This window comes from Triturus cristatus, chromosome 4_2 (genome assembly GCF_964204655.1).
Source record: "Triturus cristatus chromosome 4_2, aTriCri1.1, whole genome shotgun sequence".
NCBI lineage: Eukaryota > Metazoa > Chordata > Amphibia > Caudata > Salamandridae > Triturus > Triturus cristatus.
In genome coordinates, this window is record NC_140586.1 from 736,162,400 (window position 1) to 736,188,151 (window position 25,752).

At 51.2% G+C, this 25,752-nt stretch overlaps 1 protein-coding gene across 1 annotated transcript in view; it reads left to right on the forward strand.

Annotated features, from left to right (window-relative positions):
- Positions 1-25,448, forward strand: part of NRDC (nardilysin convertase) — a 1,316,087-nt gene extending 1,290,639 nt beyond the window's left edge. Inside the window, exon 31 of the mRNA XM_085602630.1 lies at positions 24,299-25,448. Within this exon, the coding sequence (XP_085458756.1) occupies positions 24,299-24,505 (207 nt within the window). The 3' untranslated portion in view covers positions 24,506-25,448. The remainder of the gene's footprint in view (positions 1-24,298) is intronic.
- The last annotated feature ends 304 nt before the right edge of the window (positions 25,449-25,752 follow it).

A 25,752-nucleotide genomic window follows, 5' to 3' on the forward strand; every position in this document is an offset into this window, starting at 1 on the left:
TTGCATTGTGGGTGATAGGGGGTAGTGAATTTGTAGTTTACACCAAACTCCTTCCACATTGCAGTCAAATATCCTGACATGAAGTTGGCACCTCTGTCAGAGACAACCTCCTTTGGAAAACCCACTCTGGAGAATACTCCAAGTAGGGCCCTTGCCACAACAGGAGCTGTTGTGGTCCTTAGGGGTATAGCTTCTGGGTACCTGGTGGCATGGTCCACTATCACCAGTATGAATCTGTGCCCAGATGCTGTTTGGGGGTCCATTGGTCCAACAAGGTCTATCCCCACTCTGTCAAAGGGAACCCCCACCATAGGTAGTGGTTTGAGGGGGGCCTTTGTGGTGCAACCTGATTTGCCAATGGCTTGGCAGGTGACACAGGAGCGACAAAACTCCTTGGTATCTTCTGTCATGTGAGGCCAGTGAAAGTGAGGGACAAGTCTGTCCCAAGTCTTATTCTGGCCTAAGTGTCCTGCAAGGGGAATATCATGGGCCAAGGTAAGAAGGAAGCCTCTGAAACTCAATGGTATGACCAACCTCCTGGACGCACCAGGCTTGGGGTCTCTAGCCTCTGAGTACAGCAGCCCTTCATCCCAATACACTCTATAGGTACCTTGAGCATTCCCTGCAGCCTCAGCAGCAGCCTGCTGTCTGAGGGGTTCAAGAGAAAGACAGTCTAATCGGGCCTGCCTCAGATCTGCCCTTGAAGGTCCCCCTGTCCCAAGAAACTCAACCTGGTCAGGTTCCAGTTCTTCTAGGACAGTTCCTTCAGGGCTCTCAGAATCATCCTCCTGTGAGGGCTGACTCTCTACCTGAGGCAGGGGGGAAGGCACAGCCTTAACCCTACTGCTCTTTCTCTTGGGTTGTGTCTGGTCCATTGTCCCAGGATCCAGCACTTGTTCAGTGTTGCACTTTTTGGCCTGTGACCTAGTCACAGCAAGGACATGTGCATCTATTCCCAGCATTTCTGCATGGGTCCTATACTCCACTTCAGCCCACACTGAAGTTTCAAGGTCATTTCTCAACAGACACTCTACAGGAAGGTCTGAACTCACCACAACTTTCTTGAGGCCAGTTACCACTCCCCAGAAGAAGTTAACAATTGCCACACTATGGGAGGTAGTGGCATTGCTAGCGTTGGTCGCTAGGTAATTCTCACCTAGCATGATCTGTCCAGGGTCCACAAAAGCAGGTGTCACCATTGTGAAACTAGCACCTGTGTCCCTGTAGGCCTGAGCTATTCTATTGTTGATCAAAGGAGTCTGTCTGTACTTGCCCAGGTTACTGGGACCCACAGTAGAGGACAAAGCTATGCCCCCATCACAGATCAGAAAAGCCTGAGTGGGTATTCTGACTAGGCCAGAATCCACTCCAGTTCCCAGGGTTAACCCTATTGCACCCTTTTGCTGGGAACCACCACTTACAGCTGGACTAGGGGGTACAGTTGCCTTAGGGGCAATGGTGGCTGGGGGCTTGTCCTTTTTGGTGCATTCACTAAACCAATGGGAATTGGACTTACAATAGTTACACCAAGGTTTCTTTTGGCCATCTTTCTTTCTATCCTTTTTGGGACAACCCTCCCCCTGAGCCTTTTGGGGGCCTGGTGAAGACTTCTGGTCTTTTGATTTCTGCTCATTACCCTTCTGGTCTGCCTTTTTCTGATCACCGCCCTGGTTCTGGTTTCTCTGCTTAACTCTAGTCCTGACCCACCTATCTGCCTTCTTTCCCAATTCCTGGGGAGAGGTTAGGTCAGAGTCAATCAAGTGTTGATGCAGTAACTGGTTTTGACAGTTGTTAAGGATTTGGTCTCTCATGATCAAATTATACAATCCTGTATAGTCCTTAACTATGGTTTGGCGTTATCGAAACATGTCGTGTAAGGTGTCTAACACTTTGGAATAATACCCCCATACCATTTCTGGCAATGAGGATATTATTCCTCCCCTCTAGAGGGAGAAGACATGTTGAAACCTACTTACCCGGTTAAAGTTAACCAGAGCCTCAGCATCACAAAATGGATGCTGCTGCCACAGACACCAGTCTGACCTCCTGCTGCTGGGAGTCCTTCCAGCGAGGGAGGCTTGGACAATAGGTTTCCTGCACAAGGTGTCCCATGCATAGTCCAGGTCAAACCGGTGCTGGGGCACTCCAGCCCCAGCTCTGGCGCGAAACTGGACAAAGGAAAGGGGGTGTAGCCACTCCCCTTCCTGGTCCCACCCATAGGAGGGACCTTGCAGGTAGCCCAGCCCACTAGCCCAGTATATCAGTAGCTAGCAGAGCCCTGCTAAATTAGATTAACCTGAATCTGCAACTTGAACAGAAACACTGGACGTTCGATATTCGACCTCAGGAAGAAGACTGAAGAAATCTCCCTTGTGGCCAAGGAGTGACCACCCTGGACAACCAGGCACCATCCAGCGACCGCTGCTTACTTTGCGACTGAATCCTACGAGGGACGACTGCAGAGACTGACCAGCGCCGAGACTTCCAGACACCTCTGAACCAGATCCACATCTCCAGTGAAGCTGAGACCCGTGGAGGCGACGAGGGACCGGTGACTTGGGAAAAGTGGCTAGTAACTGACTAGCGCGACTTCCGAGGCTCCCTCGAGGCTGTGCTTGGGGAATTGAGAAGCCCCACTCCCGAGCACCATCTGCAAAGAAGACCAGCTCCCCACACTTCACGTGTTCTGCGTGGGGCCCTTCTGCACCTGTGTTGCTCGACGCGTTGTCCGGTTGCTGGCCCGTTAGCTAGTAGCCTCCGCGACGACGAACCTTTACTTTCATCTTGCTGGTCCGGCTCCTCCAGACTGGCACCCGCTCCTCTGTGAAAGAGAAGCACCCTAGACCTTCCTGGTCTGCACCAGAAGCAAGTCCTCCATCCTGCGTGGGTTCCGCTTGCCAAGGCTTGTTGGGTCCTGACTCGACACCGACGCCGCCGACAGCAAGAGCCTTCGTGGGACAGCTCACCTCCTGGTCCTGGTCGTCCTCGACGTCTCCTGGTACCGGTGGCTGCTGCGACAAGCTTCACCTCTTCACCTGCATCTTCATGACATCGCCTGGTTCCTTCCTGGTTCCTTCCCGGCTCCTGGCTGGTGACCTAGACTCTGTCCCTTCTGCTTGCAGGTTCCTTCCTTCTTGATCCCCACCTTGGGATCCACCGGACACTCTTCACTGACTGCCTGTCAGCAACTTTCCTTCAGGCATCCATAGAAGTCAACGACGAAACCTGATGCAAGTTCACACCTATGCACCCACAGCCCGTGGGCTAGGTAACTTGGGTACTTCGGTGCTCACAAGGGTATTGACTATCCTAGGGTCTAGTTTCCGAGTCTCGACTTTCTAGCTATACCAGAAGTGTCCTAAAACTGTTAATTTCAAACTGCTAATAATTCTATCGACTTTTACGCATTACGCGTGAGTGTTTCCACTCTGCACCTGAATCCCGTGGGCCTCCCACTTCCTAACCTTTGGTAGTATAGTGTAGCCCCAGCGATTCCCTAGGCCTAGGCCTATCCTGTGTTTGTGACAGTGGTCCTTATACCACTTACTTAGTATATGGTTTGCGTGGCCCCTAGGGCCTAACTGTATTACTTACCTGTGTGACTTATGTATGCTTAAATAAGACTGTGTTGTACTTACCTCGAATCTCATAAAGAGTGCTGAGGGTTTGACTAGAATAAATACATTCTATTTTTATATATATCTGTTGTGGTGTCCTTTCATTTGGTATTCAAGGGATTATATATGGTATAACAGCTGGCTTCACATGCCATTCAGAGTTTAGCCTAAGACTGCTCTTGTCCATGCTACCACTAGGATAGCTGGTCTATAAGGTTGACTTTACAACCAATCACCATAAGGGTTGTTTGGACTGATACAAGGTGTACACTAGAATTAGTGACATCATATATCAGGCCAACTTCTCACATCAAGGACATCCGAAGAAAGCTGACCGGTCTGCTGCTCCTGTCGTCCTACGGACTTCCAGAGTCTCAGTAACCCAGGTTGTGGTTCTGTGGCTCTCCAGACGCCTGACCCGTCTTCCCTGCAATTTGCAGAACAGTATCCTTCGTTGAAGCCACTTGGACAAAACCGCTGTGCACCTTATCGACTTCCCGTTGCCAAGAATTGATGGCACTGCACTTCAGATATCTTCAGGCTACAAGACGCTCCAGCACCTCATCCCTCAAAGAGAAGTGTCCCCACTGCGACATTCATCTTTGATGAGCTGCCTGAGGTCCTCTTACAAATCCTATGCCTTCGGCCTGTGTGTCTTCTCAAGTGTCTTCTCCTGCTTTGGTGGGCTCCCCTGTTTGCTCAGGTTTGGTCTTAACCTCCTGCACTTGGGGAGTCCCTTGGATCTTGCTGAAAGGCAGACTGCGCAGGGTGGGAGGTGGAGAGGCGCCGTAGCCCCAGAGTCCTTAAAGCGCTCCAGCGCGTTGTCTGCCTTGTCGCCGAAAAGGCGACGTCCATCAAAGGGCATGTCCATAAGAGTGGATTGAACATCCCCGGATAAAACAGTTGACTGCAACCAGTTGTAGCGTCGAAGGTCTACTGACACGGAAATCGTCCTGCTTAATTAGTCAGCGGTATCCAGCCCACAGCACAGGTTACTTACTTGTGTAACGATATATCTGTATAAGACATTAGTTAGAAATAGATTCCTTACCTTAGAATATCCCCAGGCGTCAGACTGGATCCGGAAAGTTTTAGTCAGCAGTATCCCTACGCGTCGGTAGGCGTAGTCGTACCGCTCCGCGTACGTCGCTGGCGTCGTAACCGCCGAGATGACATTGTCGGAGCTACTTAGACGCGCCCACGCGCGCGGACGTCAGTTCCGTACACAACTTTTCCACTCCAGGAGCGCAGAGCCATGCCAGAGACCGATTACTGGTGCAATAGAACTAGGGCCCTGAAAGGGATGACCTGAACCTTAGAGAACAGTTCGCAGAACAGGGAGGATGGGCGGGCGGTAAGGAATCTATCACTAACTAATGTTTCTTACAGATATATCGTTACACAAGTAGGTAACTTGTGCATCTGAAAGAGACACGTTAGTGATAGATTCCTTACGTTACAATACATACCCAAGCAATACCAACCCCGGTGGTGGGTCTGCAAAATGAGATTACACCAGAAAGTCACGGAGAACTGAACGGCCAAAGAAGCCGTCTCTCCGGACCGGACTGTCAAGGCTATAGTGCTTAGTGATAGTATGCAACGAGGCCCAAGTGGCCCCCTGACAGATGTCTTGCAGGTGGACACCGCGTCCCAATGCTGTAGTAGCTGCTGTCACCCTGGTAGAATGGGCGCGTAGCCCAACAAGAGGTTCCTTTTTTGCCAGAGAGTAACAGGCTTTAATGCATAAGACAACCCATCGGGAGATAGTTCGCTTGTGCACAGCTTGGCACCCACGTAGCCAACGTAGCCAACAAAGAGCTGGTCATCCACCCTGAAATGTTGTGTGTGGTTGAGATAGAACGAAAGCGCACGTTTTGGGTCCAGGCGGTGGAGCCTCTCCTCTTCAAGGGTGCGGAGGCGGAAAGAAAGTGGGCAGAATGACAGTTTGCCCAAGATGAAAGGCAGAGACTACTTTTGGTAGAAAGGAGGGACGTGGTCGAAGCACAACCTTGTCCGGATGAATCGCCAGGAAAGGAGGTTTACAGAAAAGAGCTTGGAGCTCACTGCCCCGCTGAGCGAAGGTGATGGCCACCAGGAAGACAGTTTTCAAAGTCAATACCCGCAAAGGACAGTTATGAAGAGGCTCAAAGGGAGCGCACATCAAGTATGTGAGAACCAGGTTGAAGTCCCATTGAGTCATCACAAAAGGAATAGGAGGGAAAAGGTGAGTAATGCCTTTGAAAAATCTATTGACAACCGGGGACTTGAAAAGAGAGGGCTGATCAGGCAGCCTAAGAAAGGCTGAAAGAGCAGAAATGTAGCCCTTGATAGTGCCCAGAGCAGAGCCCTGCTGGGCCAAAGAGAGAAGGAACAATAGGACCTCAGAAAGAGGGGCAGCAAGAGGATCTACAGCTTTCGCTGTGCACCATGCCACACATTTTTTCCACCAACAGGCGTATACCGTTTTAGTGGAGGGACGTTGGATGCCAGAATCACATTACAGACTTCAGGAGGCAAGTCGAATGGAATCAGCTGTCGCCGCTCAATCTCCATGCAAGGAGATGGAGGCTGGACAGGTTTGGGTGGAGGACCGTCCCCGGTTGTTGCGACAGGAGAGCCTCCCGAAGAGACAGCCGGATCGGGGGATCCACGCGCATACTGAGTAGCTCGGGATACCAAACCCTTCGAGCCCAGTCCGGTGCTAAAAGAATGACTTGGACCCGGTCGTGTCTGATCTTCTTCAGCTCTCTGGGCAGAAGTGGTATAGGCGGAAAGGCGTACAATAGACCACAACTCCACTCACGACGAAAAGCGTCTCCCAGCGAGTGCCGCCTTGGAAACTCCAACGCGCAGAAATGCTGACATTGCGCATTCTCTTTGGTGGCGAATAGATCTAACCAAGGTTCTCCCCAGTGCTGAAAGAGACCTTGTGCCACCTTTGAGTGAAGATGCCATTCGTGATCCAACATGCACCTGCGGCTGAGGTCGTCCTCCCTTGCGTTCAGGGTACCTGCCAGGTGTTGAACCACCAAGGAAATGACTTGACGTTACAGCCACTTCTAGAGACGTAGAGCCTCCTGACATTGGGTTCACGACCCCACCCCGCCCTGCTTGTTGCAGTACCACATGGCGGTGTTGTTGTCTGTGAACACCTGCACTACTATCCCCTTGACAGAGGGAAGGAATGCTTTCAGTCCAAGTAGGATCGCCCTGAGCTCCAAAAGGTTGATATGGAGCTTGGACTCCACCGGAGACCAGAGGCCTCTAATCTCCGCCTCTGCCATGTGGCCGCCCCATCCCAGGAGGGACGCGTCCGTCACTACTGTGTGCTCCGTTGGGGAAGGGAAAGGGATCTGCCGCTGACCCAACGCTGGTCCGTGAGCCACCACTGCAAATCCTGTGAAGTGCCCTCCAAGATCTGGATGTAGTCAGACAGGTTTCCTTGATGCTGCGTCCACTGGAACTTCAGGTCCCACTGCAGAGCCCGCATAGGCCATGTGGCATGATAGATCAGCAGGATGCAGGAGGCCATGAGGCCCAGCAGCCTCGAGGTCATCCTGACCGAAACCCAGGACAAGGGCCGAAAGATCAGAATCATAGCCCGAATATCCCGGACTCGCTGTTCGGGAGGATAAACCCAAAACTGCGCTGTGTCCAGAAGCGCTCCAATAAAAAGGAGCTTCTGAGAGGGGATCAGGTGCAACTTCGGCACGTTAATGAAAACCCCAGGAAATGCAGGATGTCAGCCGTAGTCTGGAGGTGGGAGACGACTGCCTGGGGCGAGCCCGCCTTCAACAGCCAGTCGTCGAGATAGGGGGAAGACTGAAACCCCTGATCTGCACAGAATAGCTGCGACCACCGCCATAACTTTCATGAACACCCAAGGGGCGCTGGTAAGGCCGAAAGCGAGCATGGTGAACTGAAAGTGCTTGTGGCCTACCGTGAACCATAGGTAACGCTGGTGAACCGGCAGGATGGGGACATGAAAATAAGCATCCTGCAAGTCCAACGCTACCAGCCAGTCTTGTGGGTCTAGGGCAGACAATACCTGAGCAAGTGTGAGCATCTTGAACTTCTTCCGGAGGAAGCGATTGACGTTCCGGAGGTCTAAGATAGGACGCAGGCCCTTGTCCTTCTTTGGAACCAAGAAGTAGTGGGAATAACAACCACGACCTACTTCTGGCGTCGGAACGCGCTTGATTGGCCAAGAGGGCCGCAACTTCCTGCTGGAGAAGTGATAAGTGATCCCCCGACATGCGATGGCATGGCTGGAGGGGTTGCATCGAAGGGGAGGGAGTAGCCCCTTCGGACAATTAGCAGCACCCACCTGTCCGACGTGATGGAACGCCAGTGGAGCAGGTGATGGTGAACTCTGCCTCCCACAGGCGTGGAATGGGCCTGAAAGCACAGACTAGGAGGGCTTTAAGGCGGATGTTGCCGGGGTAGATGTGGACTGACCAGCACGTTGTCTCGGCGGAATCCACGTCCGCGACCGCATGGAGGTTGGATCTGCAGCCTGTGGCTAGGCGGACGTGAGGGGGCGCCCCTTCCTTGGCCACGAAAGAGGCGAAATGCGGAAGTTTGCAGGCGCGGGCCGAGAGGCCGAAGGACTTGGCCGTAGCCCGGTAGTCCTTAAAGCGCACCAGCGCACTATCCGCCTTGTCGCCAAAGAGGCGACTGCCATCGAAGGGCATAACCATGAGGGTGCTCTGGACATCCCCTGAGAAAGACGTGGACCGCAGCCAGGCGTGGCGGCGGAGCGCCACTGTGGTCGACATCGCCCTACCCAGCGAGTCCGTAGTGTCTAGTCCACATCGGATAGCGTGCCACGCTGCATCCCGCCCGTCGGCAAGAGCCTGGGCGAGCCTCCTCCGGACACTGGGGCAGCACGTCCTCCACTTTATCCCACAGAGAGTGAGATTAACGGTCCAAGAGACAAGCGGTGTTAAGAGACCGCAGTCCCAAGCTAAGGGAGGAGAACAGCTTCTTACCGAACTGTTCAAGTCTCTTGGATTCCCGATCCAGGGGAGCGGACGGGAAGGAGGTCTGGGAAGTAGAGGCCTAGATAACTAGGCTCTCGGGCGTGGGGTGTTGGGACTGAAAACTGGGGTCGCCCGGTGCAGGGCAGTGGCACCGGGCCACGTTCCGGTCCACAGGAGGTACTGTGGAGAACTTGGACAAGGTGCCCTTCAGAACGTCTGTAGGAGAGTAGGGTCTGCTTCTATGGTCACCCCCACTTTTTGCTTTTGCTTCACTGGTTTTCGACTTAGATGTGGCTGTGGGCCTGCTAATCAGACCCACAGCCCAGCTGTTCTCTCTCTAAATTCATACTATGTACTTTAGGTACATAACCCAATTGGTAAGGATCACCCTCTAGGGCCCTGTACAGTGTACCTTAGGTACCCAGGGCATGGGTGTACTCTAGGTCTACCAGGGGCTGCAGCATGTATTATGCCACCCCTGGCTGGCCTTCCAACATGACACAACTGGCTGATCACTCAGCTGGGGCAAGGTCGTGTAATCACCCCTCGCTTAGGTATAGTATCCCTATACCTGCCTTATATATAGACACATGGGTACCTTTCAGTCACTCCTATGGTAGGCCTTAACGATCCTGAAGGCAGAGTGCTTGGTAACATGTGGGATGGTGCTCTAGCATTAGCTGAGCCTGTGTGCAGCTTTCTGAACCATGTCCTTATAGCTGTTCTATGATATCGCCTACCATATACTCTTAAAGTGCCTTATAATCCTCGTGGTTATGGTAACTATGGTTTGGCTTTATTAAAACATGTCGTGTAATGTGTCTAACACTTTGGAATACTACCCCCACACCATTTCTGGCGATGAGGATAGTATTCCCCCCTTCTAGAGGGAGAAGACATGTTGAAGACCTACTACCCGGTTAAAGTTAACCAGAGCCCCAGCATCACAAAATGGATGCTGCTGCCATAGACACAAGTCTGACCTCCTGCTGCTGGGAGTCCTTCCAGCGAGGGAGGCTTGGACAATAGGTTTCCTGCCTTGTGAGGTGCTAGCACTACCCTAGACAGGACTTAGTGTATTGGGGCAGGGAGGGATGAAAGAAACGAGACACTGCCTGGGGCACACAAGGTGTCCAAGTGGAGAGGTGTGGCTCACTAGTTAGAGGCGGCAGACCCGTAAGCAGAGAATCGGCCAGGGACCAGGGTTCAATTCCCGACGCGGCAGGGTCGTGGACCAGGGTCAAAACTGACTCGATAATTCTCGCCTCGGTACCTACTCTAACCAGGAACACACTCGGCAACTCTGGGCATTAAGCTTGCCTCATCTCTACAACGGCCCCCCACAGACGCCGGGGATGCCTTGTTTCACCTTGGAGATACCCACAAAAGGGACCATCTCACAGGGAAAACCAGGACGGGTTCCCCAGCGGTCTACAGCGCCGGGTTGCTGGGGTAGCTGTGCGCTTTACAAGTCTACAACATTAACATGCATAGTCCGGTTCAAACCGGTGCTGGGGCACTCCAGCCCCAGTCCTGGCGCGAAACTGGACAAAGGGAAGGGGGTGTAACCACCCCCCTCCCTGTTCCCACCCATAGGAGGGACCTAGCAGGTAACCTAGCCCCCCAGATTAGTATAAGAGTGGGAGCTGAGTTCCTAGGACTTTGAATTATCCTGAAAAACTGACACTTGAACAGAAACTCTGGACCTTCGACATTCAACTACGGAAGAAGACTGAAGAATCTCCCTTGTGGCCAAGGAGTGGCCACCCTGTGCAAACAGGCACCATCAAGCGACCTGACGTTTGCTTTGCCTAAGTTCTACGAGGAACCGACTGCAGAGCCCGACCAGCGCCTTGACTTCCAGACTTCTCCGACCCTGATCCACATCCACAGCAAAGCTGAGATCCGTGGAGGCGACGAGAGACGTGGGACCGGCTACCTGGGAAAATTGGCTACTTGCTTCCAGCGCAGCTTCTGAGGCATCCTCGAAGTTGTGCTCTGAGGATTGAGAAGCCCCAACCCCGAGCACCATCTGCACCGAAGATCAGCCCTCCACACTCCACGAGTTCTGCGTGGGGCCCTTCTGCATTTTTTCTGCTCGACGCGTCTGTCCGGTTGCTTGCCCGTTGGCTAATAGCCTTAGTGACGACGAACCCTTAACTTTCCACCGCTGGTTTGGCTCCTCCAGACTGGCCCTTGCTTCCCTGTGAAAGAAAAGCACCTCAGGCCTTCCTGGTCTGCAACAGAAGCGACTCCTTCATCCTGCGTGGGTTGCGCTTGACAAGGCTTGTTGGGTCCGAACTAGACATCGACGCCGCCAACAGCAAGAGCCCTCGTGGGACAGCTCGCCTCCTGGTTCTGGTCGTCCTTGACGCCTCCTGGTACCCGTGGCTGCAGCGTCATGCTTCACCTCTTCACCTGCATCCTCACAACATCGCCTGGTTCCTTCCCGGCTCCTGGCTGGTGACCTAGACTCTGTCCCCTCTGCTTGCAGGTACCCTCCTTCTTGATTCCAATCTTGGGATCCACCGGACACTCTTCACTGACTGCCTGTCAGCATCTTTTCTTCAGGCATCCATAGGAGTGGAGCCGACGACGAAACCCGACGCAAGTTCACACCTATGCACCCGCAGCCCGTGGGCTAGGTAACTTGAGTACTCCGGCGCTCACAAGGGTATTGACTATCCTAGGGTCTAGTTTCCAAGTCTCCAACTCCTAGCTCCTTCCGAAGTGTCCTAAAACTCTTTATTTCTAAACATTACTATTTCTATCGACTTTAACGCATTACGCGTTAGTGTTTCCACTCTGCACCTGAATCCCGTGGGCCTCCCACTGCCTAGTAACTGGTAGTATAGTGTAGCTTCAGCGATTCCCTAGGCCTAGGGAATCGTGACAGTGGTTCTTATACCACTTACTTAGTATATGGTTTGCGTGGCCCCTAGGGCCTAACTGTATTACTTACCTGTGTGACTTATGTATGCTTAAATAAGACTGTGTTGTACTTACCTCGAATCTCATAAAGAGTGCTGAGGGTATTTTGACTAGAATAAATACATTCTATTTTTATATATATCTGTTGTGGTGTCCTTTCATTTGGTATTCAAGGGATTGCAAATAGTATTACAGCTGGCTTCACATACCATACAGAGTTTAGCCTAAGACTGCTCTTGTCCATGCTACCACTAGGATAGCTGGTCTATAAGGTTGACTTTACAACCAATCACCATAAGGGTTGTTTGGACTGATACAAGGTTTACACTAGAACTAGTGTCATCATATATCAGGCCAACTTCTCACATTGGTGAGCAGCGGTTGGGATCTGAGCTTGCTGTTGTGATACCATTGCAATCTTGAGATATCAAATTGAAAGATCACAAGGATATTTGTAAGGTACATATAACATAGCTTATAAATACTTAAGTTCTACTGAACTTAGTTGTTGTAGGTTGAAGGGCTTGGCACACCCTGACTACAACTACTAGAGAGGTTTTAGTAGATACAACTAGTGTAGGTAGGTGATCAAGGATTCTCTCTCAGGAGGGGGATATCCTAGAAAGATACCCTCTAGATATGATACCCTAACTTTTCAGGAGATGAGACCATTGTGTACCTCCAGAAAGTTAAAACAGGGTTCAAACCCTACCCTCATTCATCTAGTGGAGATCTTAGAAGAGTATGATGCTCAGAGAGCCTCCCAGGATGGTACCTTAGGTACCAATGAGGGCCTACCCTTCACAGAAGGCTCCCCTCACAACACTGATCTAGATGAGTCAGGAGGGACTTCAGAAGATGAGGTAGACAGCCAGGTCTAAGTTAGGAGACTTAGCCAGGCTAACTTAAGCCTACATGGGAGTCTGAATGGGGTACCCCCATTCAGACCCTCAAGTGGACTTAACCAGAGAAGCAGGAGAGGAAGATCCCCTTCCAGGGAATCTATCCACTCCCATGTCTCTAATAGCTCCAATGCCTCTTCTCACAGGGGAATGACTTCTCCACAGAGAAAAGAGCATCAAGCCAGAATGAGGGAAGTCAATCTGAGGATTGAAAGGGAAGAACTTGCCCTTGCCAAAGAGAGACTTGCTCTGGCCAGAGAGCAAAAGTTAAGTGGGTTAGGACCCACTGGTGGCAGCACTATCCCTAAAGATAGAGACAGGTCCTATGACAATAGAAACCTGAGCAAGATTGTCCCTCCCTACAAGTGTGGGGATGACATCCACAAATGGATAACTGCTTTGGAGAGGGCTTGCAAAGTACAGCAGGTACCCCAAAGTCAGTGAGCAGCTATCTTGTGGCTCTCCTTCTCTGAGAAAGGTAGAGACAAGCTCCTCACAGTAAGTGATGAGGATGCTGACAATTACACTGTCCTGAAGAGTGCTCTGATTGATGGGTTTGGCCTAACCACTGAACAATACAGGTTGTTGTTCAGGGATACCCAGAAGAGACAGACTCAGGACTGGACTGACTTTGTAGATTGTGCCACTAAGGCTTTGGAAGGCTGGTTATTGGGTAGTAAGGTTACCATAACCGTTTAAGATTATAAGGTACTTTAAGAGTATATGGTAGGCTATATCATAGAATAGCTATAAGGACATGGTTCCGAAAGCTGCAGACAGGCTCAGCTCATGCTAGAGCACCATCTCACATGTTACCAAGCACTCTGCCTCCAGGATTGTTAAGGCCTGCCATAGGAGTGGCTGATAGGTACACAGGTGTCTATATATAAGGTAGGTATAGGAATACTATACCTAAGCAAGGGGTGATTACACGACCTTGCCCCAGCTGAGTGATCAGCCAGTTGTGTCATAATGGAAGGCCAGGCCAGGGGTGGCATAATACGTGCTGCAGCCCCTGGTAGGCCTAGGTACCTAAGGTACACTGTACAGGGGCCAATAAGGTGATCCTATCCAAATGGCTTATGCACCTAAAGTACATAGTATTAATTTAGAGAGAGAAGAGCAGGGCTGTGGGTCTGATTAGCAGGCTCACAGCCACATCTAAGTCGAAAACCAGTAAAGCAAAAGCAAAAAGTGGGGGTGAACATAGAAAGCAGACCCTACTCTCCTACAGGCATCAAATGTGCCCTTCAAAGCAGTCTGGTGGGGCTGGCAAGCGCCCCAACCCCAGCCCAATACATTAAATCCTGTCTAGGAGGTGGTTACACCTCCCTGTGATAGGAAACCTATTGTTCTATCTTCTGCTGCACAGCTCAGAAGAAGGAAAGCAGAACAGCGTCTGTGGTCAGCAGCAGCAGAGCTTGCTGGCAGACCCTAAAAGTCTGTAACCGGGATTATGTGGGTTTGATTCCAACATGTTTGATACCAAACATGACCAGGTTTGGTGCAGCCATTATATAGCGAGACATCTCGTAATTACTGATATCCACTATATATCTTAAAATGGGTGACTGCACTTACAAAGCCTGAAGAATAGACTCTGGTTTCTAGGGGTGTCCTGCTCATGCAAGGGCACCCTCACACTTACAACCAAGCACCCTGGCCTCAGGACTGAAGGGCCTTTCATTGGGATGACTTATAGGTTTTAAGTGTAGTGACCTCAGATATAAGAAAACATCTTTTGTGAGAGATGCAAGCACCACCTCACACAGGCTGCAATGGTAGGCCTGTAGTCTGAGATCTGAAAGAAATACGTTAGTTAGATTCCTTACCTTAGAATATGCCCAGGCGTCAGGCTGGATCCAGAAAGATTTTTCGTCAGCAGTACCCTTGTGCGTCGGTAGGCGTCCTCTGCGACTCCGCGTCCGGCGTCGCGATCGCCTGGATGACGTCATCGGAGTACTTAGACGCCACCCTCGCTCGCTGGCGTCAGTTCTTCTTTTTTCCGTGCCAGTAAGCGCAGATCCGGGAAGAGCAGACCCTTAGTCATTTTTTGACTAACTTTTTGGACATATTTGTCTTTTTTTTCGAGTCGACTTCGACTCCTGGTGCCAGTAGGGATGCCCGGGTTCAAGCCGTGTGACGTCTGTCACCGACTGATGTCGGTTACCGACCCCCACCATCGGTGTCTCTACTGCCTTGGGGCCGACCATGATGACAAGTCGTGCCCCGACTGCCGGGCCTTGACCTCGAAGGCTAGGCGGGAGCGGTCCCACAAGCTCCTTGTGATCCGGCTGTCGGCTCCGTGCCGCTCGAGGTCCCGGTCGAGGAGGAGGCTGAGGGACCGGTCGCAGAGCCGAAGTCATCACCACTCGTCGGGATTGAAGTCCTCGCATTCAGGTAAGTCGAGGCACAGTAAAAAGAAGTAGAAGAAGCGACATCGCTCGTCTGACTCCCCTCGCTTGTCGCGCGACTCAGCCGAGTGTTCGGGTGGCACCACCCGTGCATACCCTCCGTCCCTGGGCCTCACGCGACTCCGGGCGAGATTCGGGACTTCCTCGTGGCCATGAGGAGTCTCGCTCCACCGTCGAGGCCTGCCCCGCAGGTCCGACGGGGGGCCTAGCAAGACGGTGGCTTCGGCCCCGTCGCGGTCGTGTACTTCGGTCCCGACGCCTCAGGTCCCCGTGGGATCCAAGCCTGGATCCCGGTCAACGCCGGTTGACCTTACGACCCCTCTGCCGGCGCCGACCCCTATGGTGCTGTCTTCAGACGACGCCGTCCCTAGTTTCAGTCCGGGTCCGGCGTCGGAACGACGCCGCCCAGCGCCGTCTCCGGCGCCGATTGATGAGCATTTCATCTATAACCCGACTCCGTCCTTTCTGCCTGTTTACCAGGAGACGGATGAAGGGGAGGACTGGGAGGGGTCTGAGGACCCTCTGGCACAGCAGTGCCAGTTAAGTCAGGACTGGGCAGACGAGCTGGGGGATGCCAGTGGTCTCGACACTTCGCCTAACACTGGCTTCATCTCTCCTCCTTCCGTGGCTACGGAGGACGGTGCAACTTATTCTGTGGTGCTGCACAGTGCTGCCGAGGCCCTACACCTGGAGCGGCCGTGAGGACTACCCTCCTCACTGAGGTGCTTCAACCGCCAGTAAGCTCCTCGGAGTATCTACTGCAGTTTAATGAGGCCCTCACCGACGTTCTGATGGGCACTTGGTCCAAACCCTCCACGTCTCTCCTGTGGACCGGAACATGGACCGGCGCCACCGCCCTGCTCCGGGCGACCCCATCTTTCTGTCGGTACACCCCACCCCTGAGAGTCTGGTTATCCAGGCCTCTACGTCCCAGACCGCCTTCCCATCTGCTCCTCCGGATCGGGAATCCAAAAGGTTGGAGCAGTTTGGGAAGAAACTGTTTTCCTCCCTCAGTTTGGGGTTGCGGTCCATTAATACTGCGTACCTTTTGGACAGTTACACCCACTCCTTGTGGGATACGGTGGCGGACGTGCTGCCCCAGTGTCCGGAGGAGGCCAGGACACGGCTCGCCCAGGCTCTTGCTGAGGGGCGGGATGCAGCACTGTACTCCATTCGATGTGGACTTGACACGACGGACTCGCGGGGTAGAGCGATTGCGACGACTGTGGCAATTCGTCGTCACGCCTGGCTGAGGTCCACAAACTTTTCAGGGGATGTCCAGAGCACCCTCATGGACATGCCCTTCGATGGCTGTCGCCTTTTTGTCGACAAAGCGGATAGTGCACTGGAGTGCTTAAAGGAGACCAAGTCCTTGGGCCTCTCGGCCCGTGCCCGCAAACTTCCGCTTTTCGCCCCTTTCGCGGCTAAGGGAGGGGCGCCCCTGCACATTCATCCAGCCACAGGCCGCAGAACCACCCTCAACGCGGTCGCGGACATGGATTCCGCCGTTGCGGAGCAGGAGGACAAAGAGCCGGTCAGTCCACATCTGCTCCCGCAGCATCTGCCTCAAAGCCTTACTAGTCCGAGCTTTCAGGCCCATTCCACTCCAGTGGGAGGCAGAGTTCTCCATCACCTGCTCCACTGGCGTACCATCACGTCAGACAGGTGGGTGCTGCAAATCGTCCGAAGGGGCTACTCCCTCCCCTTCGAAGTGACCCTTCCAGCCATACCACCGCAGTACCAACGCATGTCGGGGGATCACTTGCAACTTCTGCAGGAGGAAGTTACGGCCCTCTTGGCCAAGGGGGCGATCGAGCGCGTTCCTGGCCCAGAAGTCAGACGGGGTTGTTACGCCCACTGCTTTCTGTTTCCTAAGAAGGGCGCGGGGGGCCTACACCCTATCTTGGACCTCAGGAGCGTCAACGCATTCTTCCGGAAGGAGAAGTTCAAGATGCTGACTTTAGCTCAGGTTCTGGCTGGCCTTGACCCTGGAGACTGGATGGTAGCGCTGGACTTGCAGGACGCATATTTCCACATCCTTGTCCTGCCGGCCCACCGGCATTACCTGCGGTTCACGGTAGGCCACGAGCACTTTCAGTTTACCGTGCTCCCCTTCAGCCTCACCAGTTCCCCTCAGGTGTTCACGAAAGTGATGGCGGTGGTCGCAGCTCATCTGCGCAGATTAGGGGTTCCAGTCTTCCCCTATCTCGACGACTGGTTGTTGAAGGCGGGCTCACCCCAGGCAGTCGTCTCTCACCTCCAGACTACGGCCGACCTCCTGCATCTGCTGGGGTTCTCCATCAACGTGCCGAAGTCACATCTGAGTACCTCCCAGAAGCTCCTTTTCATCGAAGCGGTTCTGGACTCGGCGCAGTTTCGGGTCTATGCTCCCGAACAGCGGGTTCGAGATATTCAGCCTCTGATTTCGATCTTTTAGCCTTTATGCCGAGTTTCGGTCATGATGGTCCTACGGCTGCGGGGTCTGGTGGCCTCCTGCATCCTGCTGGTACATCACGCCAGGTGGCGGATGCGGGCTCTGCAGTGGGACCTGAAGTTCCAGTGGGGTCAACATCGGGGCGACCTGTCCGACCACGTCCTGATCTCGGAGGGCACTGCGAGACAGTTGCAGTGGTGGCTCATGGACCGCGATTGGGTCTGCGGCAGATCGCTCTCCCTACCCCAACCGAACCACGTAGTGGTGATGGATGCGTCCCTCTGGGGACGGGGGGGTGGGGCCACATGGGAGAGGCGGAGATCAGAGGCCACCGGTCTCCGGCAGAGTCCCGGCTCCATATCAACCTATTGGAGCTGCGGGCGATCCGGCTTACACTGAAGGCATTCCTTCCCTCTGTCCGGGGAAGTGTAGTGCAGGTGTTCACGGACAACACCACCGCCATGTAGTATTGCAACAAACAGGGCGGGGTGGGGTTGTGGACCCTTTGTCAGGAGGCTCTGTGCCTCTGTACATGGCTGAAACATCAGGGCATCACCCTGGTGATTCAACACCTGGCGGTCTCTCTGAACGCCAGGGCGGACAAACTCAGCCACCGGTGCATGATGGATCACGAATGGCGTCTGAATTCGAACGTGACGCAAGGCCTCTTTTGGCAATGGGGAGATCCTTGGTTAGATCTATTTGCCACCGAAGAGAACGCACAAAGTCATCAGTTCTGCGAGTTGGAATTTTAAGGCGGCACTCGCTTGGAGAAGCGAGTGGAGTTGCGGTCTGTTATACGCCTTTCCGCCTATACCACTTCTGCCCAGAGTGCTGAAGAAGATCAGGCGCGACCGGCACCAAGTCATCCTTGTGGCTCCGGATTGGGCACGAAGATACTGGTATCCTGAGCTACTCAGTCTGTCAATCGATCCCCCGATTCGACTGCCTCTTCTGGAGGACCTTCTGTCGCAGCAGCAGGGGACGGTCCTCCACCCGAACCTGTCCAGCCTCCACGCGTGGAGATTGAGCGGTGGCAGTTGATGCCTTTTGACTTGCCTCCTGAAGTCTGTAATGTCATTCTGGCAGCCAAACGTCCCTCCACTAAAACGGTATACGCCTGCAGGTGGAACAAATTTGTGGTGTGATGCACAGCAAAGGCTGTGGATCCCTTTTCCACCCCTCTTTCTGAGGTTCTCCTCTTTCTTCTTTCCCTGGCCCAGCAGGGCTCTGATCTGGGCACCATTAAGGGATATCTTTCAGCTTTTTCTGCCTTCTTACGGCTTCCTGATCAGCCTTCTCTTTTCAAGTCCCCTGTTGTTAATAGATTCTGAAAAGGCATTACTCACATGTTTCCTCCTGTCCCCTTTGTAATGCCTCAGTGGGACTTGAATCTGGTGTTAACCTATCTGATGTGTGCTCCTTTTGAGCCACTTCATAACTGTCCTCTTCGTCTTCTGACTCTCAAGACTGCTTTCCTGGTTGCCATCACCTCTGCCAGAAGAGTGAGTGAGCTCCAGGCTCTTTCTTCTAAACCTCCTTTCCTCTCTGTCAATCCGGACAAGGTTGTTCTGAGGACTCGCCCTTCTTTTCTTCCTAAGGTGGTTACTGCCTTTCACATCGGACAGTCTGTTACCTTGCCCACCTTCTTTCCGCCTCCGCATCCCTCGAAAGAGGAAGAGAGGCTCCACCGTCTGGACCCAAAACGTGCGCTCTCCTTCTATCTGGACCGCACCAAACAGTTCCGGGTGGACGACCAACTCTTTGTTGGCTACGTGGGCGCTAAGAAGGGGCGGGCAGTGCACAAGCGGACCATCTCTCGGTGGGTCGTTTTGTGCATTAAGGCCTGTTATTCCTTGGCTGAGAAGAATCCTCCTGTGGGGCTGAGGGCCCATTCCACTCGGGCCACTGCTGCTACTACTGCCTTGGGACGGGGGGTCCCTCTGCAGCACATTTGTCAGGCAGCAACGTGGGCCTTGCTGCACACGTTTGCCAAGCATTACTGCCTGGACAGCCAAGTCCGTAGAGACGGCTTCTTTGGCCATTCCGTTCTCCAGGACTTCCTAGTGTGATCTTAGTTCGCAGACCCACCACCGGGGTTGGTATTGCTGGGGTATCTATTCTAAGGTAAGGAATCTAACTAACGTGTTTCTTTCAAATGAACAAGTTATTTAACTTCGGTAACGATGTATCTGTAAGAAACATTAGTTAGTTATATTCCTTACAGCCCCACTCATCCTCCCTGTTAGACCTGGCACCTTGGCGTGAGTCTCCCTTCCACTTTTTGTCGCTGTGCCTCGTGTGTTTTGCTGGTGTTAGCTGCTCAGAGCACTGTGCCACTGCCAACCAGTGCCACAGTGCAAGTGCTCCCTATTTAAAATGTATATGTTGGTTGGATTCCATGATTGGCTTATTTGGTTTACTGTCAGACCCCAGTAAAGTGCACCAGGAGTGCTCAGGGCTTGTAAATACAAATGCTGCTGGTGGGCTTGCAGCACTGGTTGTGCCACCCACAGAAGCGGCCTAGTAAAATGTGTCTAAGGTCTGCAATTGCAGAACCTGCGTGCAGTCTGGTACTGTCATGCTGACTGGGCAAGTGCACCCACTTCCCAATCCCTAAACCTTCCCTTAACTTCATATTAGTCACCCCTATGGTAGGCTCAAGGGCAGGGTGCATTGTATGCATAAGGTAGGACATGCCCTGATGTGGGTGGCATGTCCTAATAGTGAATTACAGCCATTTTCGTTTTTCACTATTGCAAGGCTACCTGTTCCCATAGGCCAGAATGGGCTGTTAGAATTGTTACATCCTATGATCCTAACAGACCCAGGGAACATGGTAGAAAATCGAGTTTAGTATGCCTGAACTCAGAATAATAAAATACATCTTTTAGTAAAGTTTATTTTAATATTCTGTGTTTGAAAATACCACTTTTAGAAAGTTGGTATTTGCTTGCCTAACCATTTCAGCCCGCCTCTGCTATGATGTGTATCTGCCTGTCTGGTCTGTGTGAGTGACAGGGCTGGGGAAACCCAGAGGGGCAGGGCTAGGTAGCCTGGTGGTGAATAGAGAGATTGACATGCAGATGAGTGGGAGGAGTGCACCTGGACTCTGAATAGGGCTGTGCTCTGCCACCACAATGCTGGCTCCACCTCATGTGGAGCGGCTGATGTCTCTACCCTGCACCCTAAATGGAAAGTCAGAGTCCTGTCAACAAAGTGCTCAGGAACTGGTTTGGACTTGGCAAAGGCCCCTCTACCCCAGAGGAACAAAGGAATTAGGGGTATAAGTATTGGGACCCTGCTCCCAAGAAATTAGATCCTGCTTGACAAGAAGAACCTCTGCCTGAGGAGAAGGAACTGGGAAAGCTGTAAGGAGGAGTACTGTCCCTGACCTGGGGGATTGGCCTGCAGTGGTTGCCTTACTGCTGAAGGAGAGGAGAAAGACTACAAAGACTTTATTTCAACTTGTGCTTAAAAAGATCTCCAAGGGCTTAGACTAGAGCTTGCCTCCTGCTGAAGTCTCATGAACAACAGACTTCACCCCCTAGCTCCCCAAAGTTCTTTGGAAGTGCTTGCTGCTGTTGTTGGGCCTTCTGAGGGACTGCGTGTCGCAAGGAGCTGGAAGCGCGACTCAAGGAGGAGAAGCGTGCCGCCGTCGGAGCTGCTGTCGTCGCATCTCGTAAAGTGTGTCGCCGCTGCAGCATCGCATCGAGCGGAAGCGTCTCGCATCATCCAAGAAGTGTCTCGCAACGCCGAAGAAGCGTGTCGCCATCGCAGCTGACACATCGCACCGCATCAAGAGAAGAGTCTCGCATCGAGGAAGAAGCGTGTCGCCATCGTAGCTGTTGTACTGCACCGCATCAAGAAAAGCGCCTTGCATCCACGGAGAAGCGTGCCGCCGTCGGAGCTGCTGTCGTCGCATCGCGTAAAGGGTTGACGCCACTGCAACACGCATCGAGCGGAAGCGTCTCGCAAACGTCGGAGAAGAGTGCCGCTGCCAAGGCTGCTGTTGTCGCATCGCGTAAAGGGTGACGCCGCTGTAGCTGACGCGTCGAGTCTTCTCACAACATCGGAGAAGCGTAATGCATCTGGAAGATCTTCACGTCTTTATTTCTTTGCACCAAAAACTTCATCGCATAAACATCGTTGCAACACTTTCGTTGCCCTGCGTGTCGCATCTAAAAGGTACATTGACTTAAAGTGTCGCATTTAAGAACTTAAGAGAACTAAGCAAAATTCTACCATCTAAAGTAACAGTATTGTGTATTTTTGTCGTTTAATGGTCTTGTGGTAACTCTATATAAAGAATCCTTATTTATAATATAAAACCTGTGTGGTGTCCATTTGTAGTGTTGTCACTGGGTTACTGTATGTGTTCACAAATGCTTAACCTATAACGCTCTGAGATAAGCCTTGTCTGCTCGTGCTAAGCTACCGAGAGGGTGAGCAGGGGTTATTTTAGGAGTGTACCCCCTTACCCTGACTAGAGGAAAGGTTCCCTGCTTGTCACAAGTACCTACCTGTGCCAACCAGAGAACCCGGATTCTAACTCTCCCCGTTCTGCGAACTGATATCTAGGGTTAAGGTCATCCCTTTCACGGCCCTAGTTTCATGGCACCAGTGTTGGTTTCTTGCATGGCTCTGCGTTCCTGGCGCGGAAAGCTATGTACAGAACTGACGTCAGCGCGCGAGGGCGGCGTCTAAGTACTCCGACGTCATCCCGACGATCACGACGCCGACAACGGACGCGGAGTCGCAGACGACACCTACCGACACGCAAGGGTACTGCTGACGAAAAATCTTTCCGGATCCAGCCTGACGCCTGGGGATATTCTAAGGTAAGGAATCTAACTAACTAATGTTTCTTACAGATATATCGTTACCGAAGGTAAATAACTTGTTTATTAAGTGGACTCCTATGGGTGGCACAATTCATGCTGCAGCCCATGAGAGACCCCTGGTGTACCTATGCCCTCTGTATCCTAATATCGTATACTAAGGACATATAGGTGTACACCAATAACCAATTGTGAAGGTACAAAGGTGCTTACCAAAGCCATTTTGGGAGAGAGAGCACAGATGTTGGTGTCCTGGTTAGCAGGACCCCAGCAAACTACAGTCAAAACACACTGACACCAGGCACAAAGTGGGGGTAACCATGAAAGCAGATCCTACTTTCCTACAGATAATAGAGGCCTGCTATTGCAGGAGGTATTACCACTTTCTGGAAGGAAGCCACACTGGGTGGTAACATAAAAGGCGAGCTTCAAATGGGAAGCTGCCTTTAAAGGGCAAATGGTAACCACATTTGAGAGGAGCTACTTTTTTTTCGGGTAGACAGATTGGCGTTGGGGATGAAGAGGGAGAAACACTGGACAAACAGTTTTTTCCGTGGTCGTGCAGCCACAGCTCTAGGGCGGGCTACCGAGCTCTTGAGGATGAGAGAGGGGTTCTGCCATGTGGAGTGGGTAGATTGGAGCCTTCTGGGATACCTGGCTGCCACACTTCACAGGAAGTTGTCCTCAAGCAGGTGGAAACCTAGTAGCCCATTGGCTAGTAACCGCGACCTCCTCTAAGGGCATTTTCTGAGCATAAAAAGGGCACTCCGGCACCCAGAATTAAGATCTCACTTGAGTGGAAGAAGAGTGCCGAAGAAGGACTGCCCTGCCGACCCTGGAGCTAGCGAAGAAGAAGATGCACCGAAGTTGAACTCCTTGGCTAGTAAAGTAAGGTCTGTGCCTGCTGTGTCTGCTCATGCGGAAGTTGTCTCCAGAGCCCAGCTAGAGGCAAAGACTCCAAGAATCAGTTGACTGACTTTCTATTTGCGGCACAGGGCCACAAAAGCTGAAGCAGTCTGCTGGGGTGAATTGCTAGCCCAGATCACCGCTCCTCGCCACTGCGCAGCGCAAGATATATGGGCCTTATGCTCAAATATTGCACCCGAGTCTGCTCGACCCGGAAGAGTCATCAGAGTGTGGATTGGTTACCCACAAGGAATGTTATCGCCAAAAGAAGGAAAACACTGAATCTGCTGTGCTGGTTGACTGGACTTCTGCAACCCCAGAGAGGATTTCGAGGGATGTCGACCCCTGTGGCCAAAATCAACTTGCCACAAGCATGGACAGGGGAGTAGCCCGAGGAAGATCACCGTCGACTGCACTGTATTTTCGGCATCCGGTTTCCCTTGCTTCTTGTAAAATCTATACCTAAAATCACAAAAATGCAATATATTTTTTGAATTTGTGTTGCATTTCTTGGGAATCGTGTTCTTTTATTCTGCAGTTGTTTTGGTGCTGTTACAATTATTTGCTCTTGTTCCTTTGAGCCTGACTGCTCAGAGCCACTGCCACCCAGAGTTTAGCTTGGGTTTATCGAACTAAACCTGACTAGTCCTAAAGGTTTTGGCCGTGTATTACACTGTGAGCTCTCGCAACTACACCATATAATCCACCCAATTTCCTCACAAGAGTGATTAACTATTTTTCCCTCATGGTAATTCAAGCATTATTTGTCCCCCAGTGTCTGGCACTGTGTTCTTGGCATGCATCAACGTGTAGTGGGCCGGTTGGAGCTATTGGGGAAGCACATAAAGAAGCAGTTGTTCTGATGCATGTAGTTACCAACACGTTGCCCACTTTCTTAGCTTTAAAGTATTCAAAGAGCAGATTTGGTTCCTCGTAGCATGGTTTTCCACAGATTGCGAAAGAGGTGTGGCACGTACTGAAGTACAATACTCACTGAGGGTAGTTTTGGATAACGAATTAATTTCAGCTTGTTTAAAGCAGCTTATTCCGATATTAGCAAAATAGGTCCGTATCACCAAATGTCCTTTATCTGTACAGTTCGACTAACTTAATTTTATTAAAATTGTTCTAGCGTGCTTTCAAATATCATGCTCGATTTTGCTGGCCGGACACGTTGTTGCAGTTGCTTGCTAGAAAATGCCAATGTTAAAATGAAGTCAGTAAAGTGGGGTGACCGCTCACTGACGCTTGCATTTGCATCTTTTCAGGTGGTTGGATCTGGTGAATACGAGTTGGATACAACGAGTAATACTAAGGTGTCCGAAGCACAGGATTCTTCGTACGGAGAAGTGACCGACCTCACCTTCTTGCCAGCTTCTCCTGCGCTGGCAGGAACAGTAGAAATCAAAGATATCAAGGCTTTTACATCAGGACTTCAACTTTTCCCATACCATAAAATTGTAATTGGGAATTAAAGTAGCAACTAAATTTGGGATGTGAGTAAATACCATAAAGCACACTCGGTTTTAAATAAAAATATATATATAATTTTTACACAAATATTAGGACTTTGTTTTGACGTCATTATGGTCTTCAGAGAAGACTGTCCCATACTTTTAGCCATATTTCTCCAGTTCACCTGTAGAGGAATGGCTCTAAGTGAAATGCATGCAGCTAAAACTGAACACAACGAAAGTGTTTCTTTTAAAAAGAAGATATCCTAACACATTATGCTGATGATGTCACTTTAATAATATCTGGGTTTTGATGTTGGCTTTTTGGATTTCAAGTCAAATGAGTTTTATTCAGTCAAAATCATCTCTAATCAATTACCAAGGACTGTTAACATTGAGCTGGGTCCTTCCCTTTGATAGCAGGCACTGTAAGACATCGCTGGCAAACTGGCACACTATCCTGTCTTTGAAGGAAGTCTCCTTCCTGAAAGAAGGCGCTCTCCATTTTCTTAAAATAGTATGATTTTTAGAATGTGTCACTCCAGCTGTATATTTGAGAATCGCCCCCATACGCCCGTATATCATTTACTTATTAGTTTTCAATTGTCAGATGGTGTGATCTCTATTGACCCCTTAAAAAATGCAAATAAATCAGCAATCTGCCGAGGGCGGTAGGCGCAGTCACTAGAATGCCAAAAGCAAATGTTTTGGACTATGAGACCTGACAAAGATCCAGCTGTCAAAATGAGACGTAGTTCTGTGCGAGTCCAAATGCCTTTTATTACTTCTGGGGCAAGCCAAATGGAAATCATTGTGTAAGGCCTGTTCTGAGTGGCCCGAATTGAAGTTTTACTCGATTGCTAATGTGATATTTATTATGCCAGTCGAAAACTGACACGATCACGGTGTGTTCCAAGGAAGGAAATGCTTTTATTTTTTTAAATAAAGTTGTGTTCCTAACATTTTTCAGTGTTGATTCTTTTTCATAGAGTAGGCTAAAAATAATTTGTACTTTTAGTGGCTAGCTTTATTTAACACATCGAGCTGATGTTGCCTGATTCATCAAAATTACATTTCTCTATTGTTCTTTGAATGGTAACTAAAACAATTCATTGTCGCAGCACACGCAGGATGCATGAACACATTTTTCTTGTTATAAGGCTAAACTTTGGGGGGGTTTATATACATTTCCTCATGGTTGCATTTCTTGAGTTTGTATTTTTTCAGTCGATGGATAAAATGTAATGAGTATGTCAGATCGTTTTACA